The 16,534-nt window shown below is 30.9% G+C and overlaps 2 protein-coding genes across 4 annotated transcripts; both read left to right on the top strand.

Moving 5' to 3' along the window:
- Window positions 1–1,517: 1,517 nt before the first annotated feature.
- LOC107935377 (beta-glucosidase 46) lies at window positions 1,518–4,293 on the top strand. The gene is made up of 12 exons (XM_041102667.1): window positions 1,518–1,677; window positions 1,793–1,859; window positions 1,934–1,995; window positions 2,085–2,160; window positions 2,252–2,326; window positions 2,406–2,493; window positions 2,585–2,837; window positions 2,916–3,031; window positions 3,111–3,366; window positions 3,455–3,557; window positions 3,630–3,738; window positions 3,824–4,293. Exons 1-12 carry the CDS (start codon window positions 1,546–1,548, stop codon window positions 4,041–4,043), a joined length of 1,557 nt encoding a protein of 518 aa, XP_040958601.1. The 5' UTR covers window positions 1,518–1,545; the 3' UTR covers window positions 4,044–4,293.
- Window positions 4,294–6,943: 2,650 nt separating this feature from the next.
- On the top strand, window positions 6,944–9,973 carry LOC107935376 (beta-glucosidase 46). 3 transcript variants are annotated; one of them, XM_041102665.1, is made up of 13 exons: window positions 6,944–7,183; window positions 7,363–7,449; window positions 7,535–7,601; window positions 7,776–7,830; window positions 7,927–8,002; window positions 8,089–8,163; window positions 8,242–8,329; window positions 8,420–8,672; window positions 8,743–8,858; window positions 8,953–9,208; window positions 9,290–9,392; window positions 9,466–9,574; window positions 9,662–9,973. In XM_041102665.1, exons 5-13 carry the CDS (start codon window positions 7,942–7,944, stop codon window positions 9,858–9,860), a joined length of 1,260 nt encoding a protein of 419 aa, XP_040958599.1. In that variant the 5' UTR covers window positions 6,944–7,183; window positions 7,363–7,449; window positions 7,535–7,601; window positions 7,776–7,830; window positions 7,927–7,941; the 3' UTR covers window positions 9,861–9,973. The 3 variants fall into 3 exon arrangements, with proteins under 3 accessions (XP_040958599.1, XP_040958598.1, XP_016723458.1); XM_041102664.1 differs by having other exon boundaries at window positions 7,776–7,837; XM_016867969.2 differs by lacking the exon at window positions 6,944–7,183 and having other exon boundaries at window positions 7,205–7,449; window positions 7,776–7,837.
- Window positions 9,974–16,534: the final 6,561 nt, after the last annotated feature.

The raw sequence follows: 16,534 nt of genomic DNA, 5'->3' as shown, positions 1-16,534 counted from the left end.
TAAAATAGTAGCAAAATTAATAATAAAACAAGAGTTATACAATATTCAAACGATAACAACAAAATAATAGTAACATAATAGTGAAATGGTAGCAAAATAGTAAAAAAAGAAAACAACAACAAAGTAGTAAAAGAAAACAACATTTTTTTTTTTGCATGTTCGGGCTAGGCTCAGGCCAAAAATGGCCCGACCCATTTTCTAAACGAGTCTTATTTTTTTTATCTAAACCTATTTTTTGTGCCTATATTTTTATCCAAACCTTCTCACTCCATGGACAAGTCTAGTCATGTATATATTTATTATTGGTATAATAATAAATTTAGCTCTCAAAGTTTACACATTCTGTCAATTAGTCTTGATTTAATAAATCTAATCTGCAATATTTACACAGTCAGCTAACATTTACTTAGAATATATAAACATCAATGACTAAATTTATTATTATACCAATCAAAATTATTTACAATCGGCGGAAAATATTAACACCATAATTAATTGTTCTCATTTACTTAATTTCGAAAATGATAGCGATTATTTTAGGAATAACCAATTTATTTAATATTGTAATTGAAAGGGACTTGAAAATAAATTTTACCTTAAAAAGATGAAAGAGGACAGCCTTGATGCAGTGCACGGCATTCCGATTAATTAGTAGATTTTACTTCTTTCTTGTTTTCTTTGCCGAATTTTGCAAATTGCAAAAGAAATTAGATTTGTTTTGAAAAATATTCGGTACACTGATAATGGAGTCTTTAAACTCGCTCAAATTTGAGTCATGATTTACTTATGATGCAGAAAAACCATTGAATTAGTAAGAGGGATGGTCAAAATTTTGGATAAGGTAGGTTCTAACTCGACTCGATTTATAGGGTTAGGACTTTTTTTGAAATCGAATTTTGGGGTGGGTTTAATTCTTCAATTAGTTGAATTGGTTTAGAGTCCAATTTAGGAAAAGACTATCTCATTTGATATAATTATCAAAATACCCTTTTATGTATAATATTGGTTCAAAATATATGATAACAAAGTTTATATTAACATTTTCTATAGATAATTATATTTATACCTAAAAACCAATTAATAACATCATTAAAAATAAAAAAAAATATTTTATTTTCATAAAAAAAATTTAAAAAATTAAAAATTGCGGCATATTGAATCAAGTCATAATCGAGTATACTGTTGATATTTCAAATCAAATTCGAAATGAATAAATTAATATTTAATTTCAAGTAGAGCATGTGGGAAGTGCCAAACCAGTCCTAACCATGAAAGAGTCTTTACAAATTCTCCTAGCTAAGGAGATTTGCTCTCTCATCTTTCCTTCATGTCGTTTTATTTCTCTTATTGTCTTCTTAGAACATAATATCGATAAATTCTTTTTCACCTTTTGTTTCCATAACAATATACCTAATTTATTAGGTCAATTTCAATTTAAATCAATTCGAATTTTAAAATTTTCGGGTTATTTCAATTCCGCATAGAATTTATATAAATATGTTAAGTAATAGTATAACATACAAACAGCATCTTTGTAATATAGCCATGGATGTGTCATTGAAGCTCTACGTTGGTTTCTTTCTCTTACACATGTTGTCTTTGGAACAAAGCTTGGCTAATAATTCATCTTCATTTCCTTCCAATTTTTTCTTTGGAACAAGCTCTTCTGCTTATCAGGTTTCGATTTGATCAGCTACTTCATCATTTGCTATCTAAACAAACCCTTAATTCGTTTTAAACAATAACCAATGTTAGATGTAGTACTAAAATGCTTTTCTTTGAACTTTGATAGTATGAAGGTGCTTATTTGGCTAATGGTAAAGGTTTAAACAATTGGGATGTCTATTCCCACAAACCAGGTCAAATTCCCAAATTGATCCTCAATGTTCTACAAAAAATGGAAATGATGATAATAAGATTGGTGTGTTTGCAGGAAATTTGATTGTTGATGGAAGCAATGCAGACATAGCAGTGGACCATTATCATAGGTATTTGGTATGTGCCTACCTACTTCCATACCATACTCCCTCATGATTTTCACCGTCTGATGCAAAATCATAAGCATATGATGTTTTGTGATATAGGAAGACATTGATCTCATGCATTCCCTTGGTGTTAATAGCTATAGGTTCTCCATTTCTTGGGCCAGAATTTTACCAAGTAAGTCCCTTTGAAAACACCCATTTGTGATCTGTTGAAGCTTTAAGTATTTGTATCTAATATTGTATATATGTATGTATATATATAACAGAAGGGAGATTTGGTGAAATCAATGAAGCTGGTATCAAGTTCTACAATAACTTAATTGATGGTCTCCTACTTAAAGGTTTATTTGCCTTTCTTGAATCACTGTTTTTAAGCTTTCTACAGATCGGTCCTATGATGTTTTTTTACACTATCTGCAGGGATTGAACCATTTGTAACATTGACCCACATGGATTTCCCTCAAGAACTCGAAGACCGATACGGAAGTTGGCTAAGTCCAGAGTCGCAGTTAACTATCTTGTTCATGTTTTAGCTCTTTCATGGGGCTTAAAATGGCCATTTGACACTAATGGCTTTATTTTCTTGTTTCCAATCACAGGGAGGATTTTGCATACTATGCAGATATATGTTTTAAGTCCTTTGGAGACAGGGTAAAGTATTGGGTCACGTTCAATGAGCCCAGTTTCCAAGTCAAGTTTGGGTACCAAGCCGGTACGTTTCCACCGTCGCGTTGCTCCAAGCCGTTCGGTAATTGTACCTACGGTGATTCGGAGAAGGAGCCTTTTATAACAGCCCATAATATCATCCTAGCACATATAGCAGCTGTTCATATTTATAGAACCAAATACCAGGTACTAATTATTCACATTGTCATTCATGTTAAAGCCTAGTTAAAAACAGATCGGAGTTAAAACCATTTTAAACCGTAGGCGACGCAAGGCGGTAGCATTGGTATTGTCTTGCATTGCTTTTGGTACGAACCAATCAGCAACTCGGTAGCTGATAAGCTTGCAGCCGAAAGAGCACAATCTTTCTCTATCAATTGGTATGTTCCTTTCACCATTCTCTTCTTCATTTTCTATACGAACGAGGCCGTAGTTTACGAATTAGAGACAGTACTACAGGTTCCTAGACCCGATCATATTCGGAAGATATCCTCAAGAAATGCAAGACATATTAGGATCTATTTTACCCGAATTTTCTACAACCGAGAAGCAGAAGCTGAACAAAGGGCTCGATTTCATCGGAATCAATCACTACACAAGTTACTACGTCCAGGATTGCATGTTCTCTGCGTGTGAACCAGGACCAGGAACCTCGAAAATGGAAGGATATTGCGCACAGAGCTCACAGAAAAACGGCACACCTATAGGAGAACCTGTAAGTAACATCAATACATGATATCAACAACTATATATGCTGAATCTTAACACTAACAGCTGATTCTTTTCGATTTTTTATTACACAGACCGAGTTAGCCGGGAGGAATGTTTATCCCCAAGGAATGGAGAAGATTGTAACTTATCTTAAGGACCGATACCATAACGTACCGATGATCATTACCGAAAACGGTAGGCGAGACCAACGATGTCATTTAAACACATACATTTACATAACATGCTCATATAAGTGTTCTCATGTAGGATATGGTGATATGAATAAACCAAATTCCACCACTGAATCACTTTTACACGATGTCGAACGAATCAAGTACTTGGCCGGATATTTGGATGCACTATCAACAGCAATCAGGTGAGATTCTATAATTAACCATTAACCGGTTCATGACAAGAACCTGAACAACTTATTGTTTTGTTCCATTGAATGTTACTATCAGGAAAGGAGCAGATGTAAGGGGTTACTTTGTTTGGTCTCTGCTAGACAACTTTGAATGGAATAGTGGATATACGATCCGATTCGGACTTCACCATGTCGATTACGAGACGCTTCGGAGAACTCCGAAATCTTCAGCAACTTGGTACAGAAACTTCATCTCGCAGCATATAGCAAAAGACTGTAAAAAACATCACATGTTCTGTAATAATGTTGTGGATTAGACAAGATTATGTTATAGGTTTAATTGTAATAAATAAAACCAGGGACTAAATGATCCTGTCTGGTTATGATATATGGTTCAATTCTGGTATATCAGAAGGATATATTTCAATCCTATTGCTTTCTTGCTGTATATCCTAGCAGATTCCTGATTGAGCTGTCAAAGATAAAATCAGGTTATTTAATCCCTGGTCCTTGTATATTTCTTTATTATTATTAGAATATGTGATAAATATCATAATTATACATGAACTTTGATATAATGTGCAATTTGATACATGAACTTTGATTTTGTGCAATTATACACCTTAAATTTTGATTTTGGTTCAAATGTATATATAAAACTTTTATTCTGATCCAATTGTACACGTTTAAAGAAATGAATGCATCAATTTATTTTTTATATTGAATAAATATAAAAATTTTTGTGTGTAATATGTAACATAAAATGGTGTTTTATTGATAATGATGTTAGTTGTTTATGAAAATTGCACAAATCAAAGTTCATGTATAATTTTGAAATTTATCCCTTAAAATATTCAATAACATGCAGTTTTATTTTAACTAATATTAAATTCCTAGCTGAGCAAGTGTCATAAATTAACAGAACACTAACTCAATTGGTAAAAAACAAAAAAGAAAAATACAGCTAAAGATATTGATGTAATTTACTTAAATATAAACTTTCTTTTTTTTTTTTTAAGAAAAACTTCCTTAAAAAATATAATAAAAATTAGGGATATTAAAATGCAATAGAAATATTAAAGAAAACTAATTAATGGAACATGCAACATAGATGAAGTTCAAAATATTTTAGTAGGAATTAATTTTATATTATTTTGATTTACTAATATGCTATAACTTTTTTTTATACTATTTATAACATAAATATAACTAATATTAAATGTTAACGTACTAAAAATTATTGTTACAGTAATTAATCAAACCTTTATAGTTATTTTTAATTTCGTAATAATCAATCTTGTTGTCCATTTGAAATGATATTAAGACTATCTCAAGACACGTAAATTTGAAATCCTAAAAATTGTTTGAAATCTCCAAGAAAAATCTCAAAGAGGAATGTTTGATATGTGAAGTTTTTTCTAGTGTTTTACGAATAATATATATTTATATTGTTATTTTAATGTTTTAATTAAACTGATGTCACGAGTTAATTATATATTAATTTATTAAGAAATTATCGAAGAATTAAACTTTTAAAAGAAAAGTTATATACTAAAAGGTTATATAGGTAATTTAATCTATTTAAGAAAATGGCATAATGATAAATTTAGTCTTCAATATTTTTTATTTTTTATTAATTTGACCCCCTTTTTTTAAAACTAAATTTGGCCATCAACCTTTCAAAATAGTAAAATTGCTTTTCTTTAACGAAAATATTTACTAAAATATTAAATTTTTAATGATATTGGCAAGACAATCTATGTGTATCTTATGTTGACATGGCATGGTTTGTTTTATATGTCATGTCAATAAATAAATTAAAAATATTCAAAAAAAATATAAAATATAAAAAATTATAAATAGCTCATAAATATTCAAAAAATTAGCATGACGTACACGTAGATTGTCATGCAGGCTACCATATCTAAAAACTTAACGTTTTAGTTAGTAGTTTAGTTAAAAAATTAATTTAACTCTTTTTAAAATATTAATGGTTAAATTCGACTCTTTTAAAAGATTAATGGCAAATTTTAATTAAAAAAATAAAAGTCAAAATCTAAAAAGGTTTGAATTTAAATGATTTAAGTTTTAAAAATTCAACATTATCAATATAATCAAAATCTAATTCATAATTATTTATGTTTTTTTATTACTTTACCAATATTATTATTTTTAAATTTTTTTATTTCATTCACCACGCTTATTGAATGTACAATAGTACTAATATTTTTGATTAATTTGCAGCTTGGTAATGTAATAAAATGTTACGTAATAGTAAGTGGTATTACATTTTAAAAAGGAAAATGTAAATTGAAATCTTTGGTTGAGTTATAGACTTATTTATGGGTCGGGTTATCAGGTCTGGTCCGAAAGGCTACTCGAAATGTGAGAGGATTTGGGCAAACATATAGGTTCGAAAAATGAGATTAGACAAAAAAATAAGGCTCGTTTAAAAAATAGGCCAGGCCTCGGGTAAAGCATTTTTGGCCCGGGCCCGGCCCAACCCGAATTCACTAAAGGACAAAAACTATTTTTTTTTGTTTTTTTAATATTGTTTTCTCACTATTTTACTACAATTTGACTATTATGCTGCTACTATTTTGTTATTATTGTTTGCATATTGTATAAAAGTTATTTTATTGTTAATTTTGTTATTATTTTAAAGACATTTGTTAATTTTGTTATTATTTTAGAGGCATTTGCTTGTTAAGTTGCATCTATCTTAGTGTAATTTAAGTATACATATTTTTAAAATTTATTTTTAATTTGTTGGGAAATATTTATTTTGATGTTTTTAGTATTTTTGATGTATTATATATATTTAAAATTATATAAAAAATAATATAAAAATTAATATGGGCGGACTGGGCCGATCCTGAGTTTTAACATTTTTATCTCGATTAGACTTGAACAAAATTTTAGGTCTATTTTTTGGGCCAAGTTCAGGCATAACAAACGACCCTAAAATTTTAGTTGTGCCCGACCGGGCCTATGCACATCTCTAGTTGAGTGAAGTGATAAAAATACCCATTTAAAATTTGAAGTTAACTTAGACCAATGCTTTTAAAAAAAGAACATCCAACCAATTTTTAACTGATTCAATTGATATTTTAGTCGTTTAGCCGATTTTTACCTTCTCAGTCTACCTGGTTCAAAACCATCTTTCGGATCAATTTCCTAATCAATTTTTAATCTAACCGACAGCTGATCCGTGGCGAGGACAAGTCTTTCACCAAAACTACAACGAAAGTGCCGAGCATTTTCCCTATTCAAAACATTTTCTGATATTTTTCTCGTCTAGTCTCCTTTCAACTCCTGCTCTCTGTTTTCTTATTGATTTTCCAAAACTAACAACAAACATCAATGGTGAATATATCCCTTCCATTAATATAAATACAATAACCAAACGTCACTGTTTCCGTCACAAGTTGCGGGCGGCAGGAAAAAAAAGTAGTAGGTAAGTTTCATCCTTACCCTTAGGTCTATAAAAAGTAAATTAGTTTAAAATATCTCTGTCCATGCTTTGATCAATGCTTGTGCTGAATAGCCATGGATATCTCCATGAACAAGCTTTACATTGGTTTCTTCTTTCTCTTACAAATATTCTTCTTACCTCACTCTATTTCATCCGACCAGCTAATTCTTAGACAAAGCTTGAAGAGGAAGAACCTGTCTGCATTTCCTTCCAACTTTCTCTTTGGAACAGCCTCTTCTGCTTACCAGGTTTGTGTCTCAATCTGTTAATACCCCGGCAAACCCTTTTTTTTCTATCTTTTTTTTATTATATTAATTCTGGGTTTTGGGGCAGTACGAAGGTGGGTACTTGGCTGATGGTAAAGGGTTGAACAATTGGGATGTTTATTCTCATAAACCAGGTACTTGTTGCTTTTGCTTTGTGATTATGGTGTATGAATCTGTTTAGTTCTTGATTTGTTCTAAGCTTCCTAATCCTTTGACTTTTCATGAAAAAGTTTTTGGACAAGAGGGAAAAAGAATATATTCTTGAGTACCACGAGATTCCCATAATAAATGATTGGTTGATATCTTAGGAAATAATATTGTTGATGGAAGCAATGGAGACATAGCAGTGGACTATTATCATAGGTATTTGGTATGTGCCAACCTACTTCCATACCATACTCCCTCATGATTTTCACCATCTGATCCAAAATCATAAGCATATGATGTTTTGTGATATAGGAAGACATTGATCTCATGCATTCCCTTGGTGTCAATAGCTATAGGTTCTCCATTTCTTGGGCCAGAATTTTACCAAGTAAGTCCCTTTGAAAACACCCATTTATGATCTGTTGAAGCTTAAGTATTTGTATCTAATATTGTATATATGTATATGTATAACAGAAGGGAGATTTGGTGAAATCAATGAAGCTGGTATCAAGTTCTACAATAACTTAATTGATGGTCTCCTACTTAAAGGTTTATTTGCCTTTCTTGAATCACTGTTTTTAAGCTTTCTACATATTGGTCCTATGATTTTTTTTACACTATCTGCAGGGATTGAACCATTTATAACATTGACCCACATCGATTTTCCTCAAGAACTCGAAGACCGATATGGAAGTTGGCTAAGTCCGGAGTCGCAGTTAACTATCTTGTTCAATTTTAGCTCTGCCATGGGGCTTTAAATGGCCATTTGACACTAATGGCTTTATTTTCTCGTTTTCAATCACAGGGAGGATTTTGAATATTATGCAGATATCTGTTTTAAGTCCTTTGGAGACAGGGTAAAGTATTGGGTCACCTTCAACCAGCCTGATTCCCAAGTCAAATTCGGTTACCTTACGGGTATATTCCCACCATCACATTGTTCCAAGCCATTCGGCAATTGTACCTACGGTGACTCGGAGAAGGAACCTTTTATAGCAGCCCACAATATCATCCTAGCACATATAGCAGCTGTTCATGTTTATAGAACCAAATACCAGGTACCAATCAATGCACTAAACATCATGCAATGTAAGCTTTAATCAATAACATTTCTGGTTTAAACTATAGGAAACACAAGGTGGTAGCATTGGAATTGTCTTGAATGGCGCTTGGTATGAACCGATCAGCAACTCTTTGGTTGACAAACTAGCAGCCGAACGAGCTCGATCCTTCACTATCAATTGGTAATTTTATTCACCATTCAAACCGAATGCTACCTTGTAAGGGTGGCAACATGAACCTACAGGGGTATATGAACCTTACTGAACTTACATATAGGTTCCTAGAGCCAATCTTACACGGAAGATATCCTCGTCAAATGCAAAACATTCTTGGATCCATTTTACCCGAATTTTCAACAACCGAGAAGCAGAAGCTGAAACAAGGGCTCGATTTCATCGGAATCAATCACTACACAAGTTACTACGTCCAGGATTGCATGTTCTCTGCGTGTGAACCAGGACCAGGAACCTCGAAAATGGAAGGATATTGCGCACAGAGCTCACAGAAAAACGGCACACCTATAGGAGAACCTGTAAGTAACATCAATACATGATATCAACAACTATATATGCTGAATCTTAACACTAACAGCTGATTCTTTTCGATTATACAGACCGAGTTAGCCGGGAAGAATGTTTATCCCGAAGGAATAGAGAAGATTGTAACTTATCTTAAGAACAGATACCATAACATACCGATGATCATTACTGAAAATGGTAGGGAAGACCGAACAATGTCATTTAAACGCATACATTTACGTAACATGCTCATGTAAGTGTTCCTATGTAGGATATGGTGATCTGAACAAACCAAATTCCACTGCTGAAGCACGTCTACACGATGAAAAACGAGTCGAGTATTTTGCCAGATACTTGGATGCACTGTCAACAGCAATCAGGTAAGGTTCTCTATTGAATGCTCGATATTTAAGTTGCCGTGACATCGAAGATAAGCTATTATTGTTTGTTTTGTTGAATGCCATTAGGAAAGGAGCAGATGTAAGGGGTTACTTTATATGGTCATTGCTTGATAACTTCGAGTGGAACAAAGGATATACTGTTCGATATGGACTTCACCATGTCGATTACGAGACGCTTAAGAGAACTCCGAAATCTTCTGCAACTTGGTACAAAAATTTCATATCACAGCACATAGTAAAAGAACCAAAAGTAGAACATTCTTAGAATCCCCCTTTACTAAATCTTATCTGTTATACTATTTTGAGTACACAAGACTATGTATATAGGGTCATTTGTGATAAAACCAGGGGTTAAATGGATCCTTTATGGTTTGTGCATTATGCTGTATTTTTTGAAATTACGCTATTAGTCCCTATACTTTAATTTGGTATTTTTAGTCCCTATATTTTTCAAAATTTAAAATTTCAATCCTCATCAACAATAACTGTTAAATTCATTAAGTTAAGTTTTATTATTTTCAAAATCTGGTGGGACAAACATATTATTTATGTCTAATGCCATGTTAGCTTTTTATTTGCACATAGGACTCACTAAAAATCCAATTAATGGATTAACGATTGTCATTTGCATTAAGATTAAATTTTAAAAAAAATAGGGACTTAGAATAACCTGGTTGAAAAATCTATACTAAATCTACAAGTGCACGCATAACACATAACTAGCAATTGATTTTAATCAAACAAATTTAACCATTATTGTTTGGATTAGCACTAAAATTTCAAAATTCAAAAAGTATATGATTGAATTAAAATAACTTTGCTTTAAGTACTATGTAAATTACCAACATGATGTAGGGGGTACAGGTGCTCATGGGCCGGGCCCGGGCAGAAATATGGGCCTAAAATTTTATCCGGGCCCGGCCCGAGAAAAAATTCCTAAACCCAAGCCCGGCCGGGCCCATTTTTTAATAAACACTAAAAATTTATTTTAAAAATAAAAAAGTATTTTAAAAGTATTTTAAAATAAAAATTATTTATTTATTATATTTGGGTCGGGCCTGGGTCAAAAAAGTTATGCCCGAGGCCCGGCCCGTTTTTTAAACAGGCCTCGTATTTTTACCCGAAACCTCCCATATTTCGGGCGAGCCGGGCCGCCCGGCCCATGAGCACCTCTAGTAGGGGGCCAACACTCTTTCAAAATCTGATGAAAAAATTCTCATCAAGCCAGCCTCCTTATCAATCGCACAAGCATCCCCTCAATTTGTTATCCCCTCAACATCCACATCCTTTGCTACTTCCTTAATACCTGAACCATCTTAGCTTATAGTCTCATTAAGACTTGCACAACCATCCTCATCAAGTCATTGGCCTGCTTGAAAGAGACAATCCGTTAGTTAGATTGCAGTTGTGAATTACTCAAATTTGAAGATTTCTGGTGTTATGTTCTCTTTGTATTATTGAAAAACATCAATGTCAACATGTCAAATTTTGAGATTTTTGATATTATATTATCTTTATATGGAATGTTATTTACATCTACAAGAGGGCTACTGTTAAATATTTTGGCAACTACATCAGTCATACTTGATCACTACTTGTGATGGATTAATGAATGATTTGCAATTGGTTTTACATCAATTGTTAATAATTGTTAAACTAGCTTTATTTGATAAATTATTTTGATATAACAAATAAAAATATTTTTAAATAAAATTTATTTTTGAACAAAGAAATTATGAAGTTCAAAACATAAAAATCATTTCAAAACTTCCCAACATCTTAGAAAATAGTTTAAACTTTTTTAAATCGATTGAAACATATTTTTATTGTTTCACCAAAATTTTAAAAGGCCAATTTTAACCCCTCCCTCTCTTGGCAAATTTTGGGCTGTTTAATCGAGCTAACAATAATTGGAAGTGCAATTCTAAAGTCTTGTTTTTATTGTTTCCCAATAAAAGGGGATGCCAAATTTATATAATCCGACATAAATATGCTCATAAACATATTTTTAAAAGCTAAACCATCTCATTACATTTCATAAGTCCGGTACCTTCCATTCCAAAGTCAATAAATAATGCAAATGCATTACAAATAATTATTGTACTCACTAGACCACAAATTTAAAGATAACAAAATCTATCCATGATGCAATGAAACCAACCTTATAGAAGTACACATTATTCTTAGTTTTTGCAACCAATAATTTATACCCTCTTAATTTCTCCTTTTGCTTTGCAATCTTCCTCACTAACTTTTCTATTTCATCAACCTTCACCATTTTATTCAATTCGGTATTCCTGATCCTAATGTCTCTATTTTCAATCAATAGCATTTGGATCTACCCTTTCAATTCATCAAGATTCCCATTGCCATTATGTTTTGCAACCCATTCAAAGAAACCACAACCACTCTACACCATTCGAATATACAAATCAATTTAATTCAAAAATCAAATATCTCATTTTAACTAAATAGCATCATTAAACTAAACTTCATATCAAACAAAATTCATTAAAAAAATCAACCCTATAATAGTGACTGTAAACATTCCTTAACCAATTTTTAGTACATCTCAAATTTAGAACAAAACTAAATTTCTATCAAATTAAGCCTTCAACATAAAAACTCATAGATATATACAACTACCCAACATTTATTTACACCAAATATGGTATGGAACAAAAACAAAACAAAACAAATTAAAATACTTCTTATACTTTGAACAACCATAGAATTTCTTCCCTTTGCTCCAAGGGGTATTTGAAGTACAAATCGTTGCTTTTAATCCAGAGGAACAATGAACAACCCTCAACCCACCATGAATTTTTGAACTTGAAGTCGACATCTACTACACCCAGCCAAGTAAGAAAGAAAGAACTCTAAGTTTTTGTTCTACACCAAAAAAAGCTTTTCAGTCAAAAAAGGGTTTCAATAAAAAAAATGGTTCTTCAAACTTACCCTGTAACACCCCTTACCCATATTCGACACTGGAATAGGGTACGAGGCATTACCGGAGTTTACTAATTAATTTTCAGACATTTCATTTTTATCTAACGTTCATATTTATAACCAATCAAAATCAAAACATTAATGAGCTAACGTTAACCAAATTAACTTATACACGCCATAATAACCAGAATTAAGTCATCCAAAATTACCGATAGAACCAATGGATAATGTGATATATCTCCCACAAGCTTCCGATAATCATTTCAAAACATCTAATAACCATAAAAATTCTATAAATTGTTAAACTTTCAGATTATTAACATGCTTTTATAATTCTTCACAATATAAATAATGTAACATTTCCTACCAACCACAATCAAGCTTCCGATAATCATCTCACTGCATCTAATAATTGTACATATTACCAATAATAATTCAATTTCAATATTAAAACACATATCCATATAATATTCATCATAAAATAATATTCACTTTAATTAAAATTATACAGAATATAATTCATACGAACTTACCAGGCTGATATGCAGAAATACCAAGATACAAGGGCATTTTAGTAATTTTCCATTTTCTCGATTTTCTACCCGATCTTGATCTAAATTAAATTTTCAGTTAATAAAACAACTCATTTCATTCAATTTGGTCATTTTTGACATTTTTCCAAAATTACCCCTAAAGTTTTACTTTTATTCAATTTAGTCCCAGAGCCCAAATCATGCAAATTAACCATTTATAATGCAAACCCATACTAGCAGAATATCCATACATTTATTTTCCTCCTCCTCCTCTCCATTCCACATCCTTAATATATATAACATGCTTATATGTAACATTATCTATAATTTCACATTTATTTGTATTCATTCAAAGCTGTCTACTTGAGTCATAGTCACTAAATTATTTATATCTTGAGCTACAGAACTCCAAATTGAGATCCGTTAATTTTCTCTGAAACTAGACTTACATATCTTCTTACCATAAAATTTTAAGAATTTTTAGTTTAGCCAATAAGTACAGTTTATTCTTTAAAGTCATCCCTGTTCTGCTGTCTGACAGTTTCGACCCTTCTTCACTAAAAATTAATTATCTCATCGTACGGGATTCGGATGATGTTACCGTTTATTTATATTAAAAGTAGACTAAGTAAGGATTTAAACATATAAATTTAAGCCACTAATTATTTTTCTCCAATTTTTTATGATTTTCCAAAGTCTGTACAGGGGAACCCGAAATCATTCTGACCTTATCTCACAAAACCTATTATATCTCATAATTTACAATTCCATTGCTTACACCGTTTCTTTTATGAGAAACTAGACTCAATAAGCTTTAATTTCATATTTTTTTCATCCTCTAATTCAATTTATATGATTTTTGGTAGATTTTCAAAGTCAGACTACTGCTGCTGTTTCAAAACTATTTTAGTGTAAAATGTTGATAACTAAATTTATAACACTTTCCTTTCCTTTCTCTTCAATATATTCCATCACTTTCTCTTTTTCCCTTTACTAACATAACAAGAATATAGAACCTTATATAATGAAACTTTACCTTAACATTAATTTCCTACTTTTTCAATAATATCAAACTCAAAAGTATATAAAAATCTTGATGTTCTTACCTTATGCCATTGATTTCAATCTTTAACTTGATTTTCTCCCTCCTCCAGCTTCTATTTCTTGAATCTAACTTGATATTCTAGCTCCCCATAGTCTCCTTGCCATCTTTCTCTCTTGATGGATATGGAAATTCTTTTGATTTCTAAGTGAAAATGGTAGATTTTTGGTGAAAGGACCAAATTCTCTTCTTCTCACGTTAATGCATGCAAAAATGGTGGGAATGGATGGATACTTTTCATCCTTCTTTCCACATATATATATACTAAATAAATTAATAATAATAAAATAATATCATTAAAAAATCAAATTAAAATATTAATAAACTAATATTTATTTATTTATTAATCTAAAATATCTCCAACATCATCATTATCTTCTAGATTTCTCTCTCTTCTAATTGACCATTTTGCCCTTTATGATCTTTTAAAATTCCACCCTTGAGTCATCACTTAATTTGGTAAAATTGTGATTTAGTCCCTCAAACTTCTTCACCTTTTTCAATTTGGTCCTAATCCATCCATTTTTCTTAGTTTTTAGATTATTCCTCCCTTAAAATATTTACACTATTGGTCCTTCATCTTTTTTATATTTACACTTTAACCCCTCAAGTTTTGAGTATTTACTCTTGGGCAACAAAACTTTTCTCACTTTTGCAATTTAATCCTTTCTTGGATTAATATGTCATAAATATACTTTCCAATGTTGACATAACTCAATTACCCTTTTTATCACTATATTCTCTTATTTTACCATATCAGTATTTTCATGCAACATTCCTATCATAATACAACCCATGTCATAATTTTAAAATAAATTTTTTTTTCCTCATCGAATTTGTGGTCCCGAAACCACTGTTCCATCTAGCCCCAAAATCGGGCTGTTACATACCCTCCTATCAATTCTACAAAGGATTGGAGGTTCTAAGAAGACGATTGAATGGGTTGATCAATTTTTTGCAGCAAAGAGAGTTGTTGAAATTTTTTGAACTGAATAAGATTGTGAAATTTTTTAAGGATATATTTAATGAGTAAAATTTTACTTATTGTTTAAAAATATTTTAATTTTTTTAACTATTTTTAAATGCATTTATAAATTTTACTTACATTTAAAAAAATAGATATCTATGTGGCAAGTTACGATTGACTATTTTTTTTAACAGAACTAACCGTTGAGATAAAATGAGTAACGGTTTAATAGGTTAAGTACCAATTTTAACCAAAAACATTTTCAAGTATCAATTTAAAAAAACTGATATAATTTAAGTACCATTTTATTATTTAAACCTAATTTAAAAATAAATCTATTTTCTTGTACACATTTTTTTTCTCTTTCAAGTGCAACAAAAAGGTAGGTTTAAAATAATTGATTATGTCATCAATCATCAAATCTTTTTCTTGAAAATTTGGAGATTGGATTGTTAATTAAGAAATGTTCAACTTGTTAACTCATTTGTTGCCATTATCAGGATTAATTAAAACAACAAGTCTTACTCACTAATAAAAAAATATTCATTGTCATGTCTCTCCCCACCTAAGGTAGCTTGCCTTTCATCTTTATCCTTTTTTTAGTAAGTCTTTTTTCCTCTTATTGGTTGTTTTCAAACCATATGGATAATCCTTTTTTGATTTCTTTTATATTTGTAGTAGTAAATTACTCGAGTTTGATTCGAATAAAATTAAATTTTAATTTAGTAATTATTGAGTAGAGCTTAAACTAAATTCAAGCTTAATAATACTTAACATTAAAAACTCATGAGACTTATCGAGTTTTTCATTTTTATTATATATTTATTATTATTAAATTACATTTTTGCTCCTAATATATATTTATTAACTCTAAACTTAATTATCAAGTTGAACTTGAATACACATGATTTTAATCAAGCTTCAGTATAAAAATTGATACACAAACTTAATTGAGCTCAAACACGAGTAGCTAGTGACGGAGCCAAGGGGGGCTGGCAGGGGCCCTGGCCCCCTAAAATAGAAAATTTTTCATTTAGGCCCTTTATAAATTATAAAATTTTAAATTAATAATGATAAAATTGTACTTGGGCACCCAAAAATAATCATTTTGATTTAATCCTTTAAAAATTATAAAAATATAAATTATTAAAATGGTAAAATTTTACCCCAAAAAATGATTTTTTAACTCTGGTATTGAGAGTAGCTCAATTATATTTTGATTAAACTCAAGCTTAAAAATAAATATTTGATTGAGTTTAAGCTCGAGTTTGTTAGTATTCAAACTCAGCTCAATTCAATTACACCCTTACCTCAACCAAGCAATTTTTCATCATTAAAGATTAGTGACAAGATTATTGGAATAGGAGCGGACCAATCCAAAGAAAGAG

This window comes from Gossypium hirsutum, chromosome D10 (assembly GCF_007990345.1).
Source record: "Gossypium hirsutum isolate 1008001.06 chromosome D10, Gossypium_hirsutum_v2.1, whole genome shotgun sequence".
Taxonomy (NCBI): Eukaryota; Viridiplantae; Streptophyta; class Magnoliopsida; order Malvales; family Malvaceae; genus Gossypium; species Gossypium hirsutum.
The sequence above is the reverse complement of the archived record's forward strand: the minus strand, read 5'-3'. Positions and strand labels throughout refer to the sequence as shown.

What these genes read in the sequence shown, in the direction of transcription:
- LOC107935377 (XM_041102667.1), top strand. Translation starts at nt 1,546, where the DNA reads ATGGATGTGTCATTGAAGCTCTACGTTGGTTTCTTTCTCTTACACATG. An exon ending in ACCATTATCATAGGTATTTG is followed by an intron (nt 1,996 to 2,084) that starts GTATGTGCCTAC and finishes TTTGTGATATAG; the next exon opens with GAAGACATTGATCTCATGCA. An exon ending in TTGGGCCAGAATTTTACCAA is followed by an intron (nt 2,161 to 2,251) that starts GTAAGTCCCTTT and finishes TATATATAACAG; the next exon opens with AAGGGAGATTTGGTGAAATC.
- LOC107935376 (XM_016867969.2), top strand. Translation starts at nt 7,276, where the DNA reads ATGGATATCTCCATGAACAAGCTTTACATTGGTTTCTTCTTTCTCTTA. An exon ending in TGTTTATTCTCATAAACCAG is followed by an intron (nt 7,602 to 7,775) that starts GTACTTGTTGCT and finishes TTGATATCTTAG; the next exon opens with GAAATAATATTGTTGATGGA. An exon ending in TGATGGTCTCCTACTTAAAG is followed by an intron (nt 8,164 to 8,241) that starts GTTTATTTGCCT and finishes CACTATCTGCAG; the next exon opens with GGATTGAACCATTTATAACA.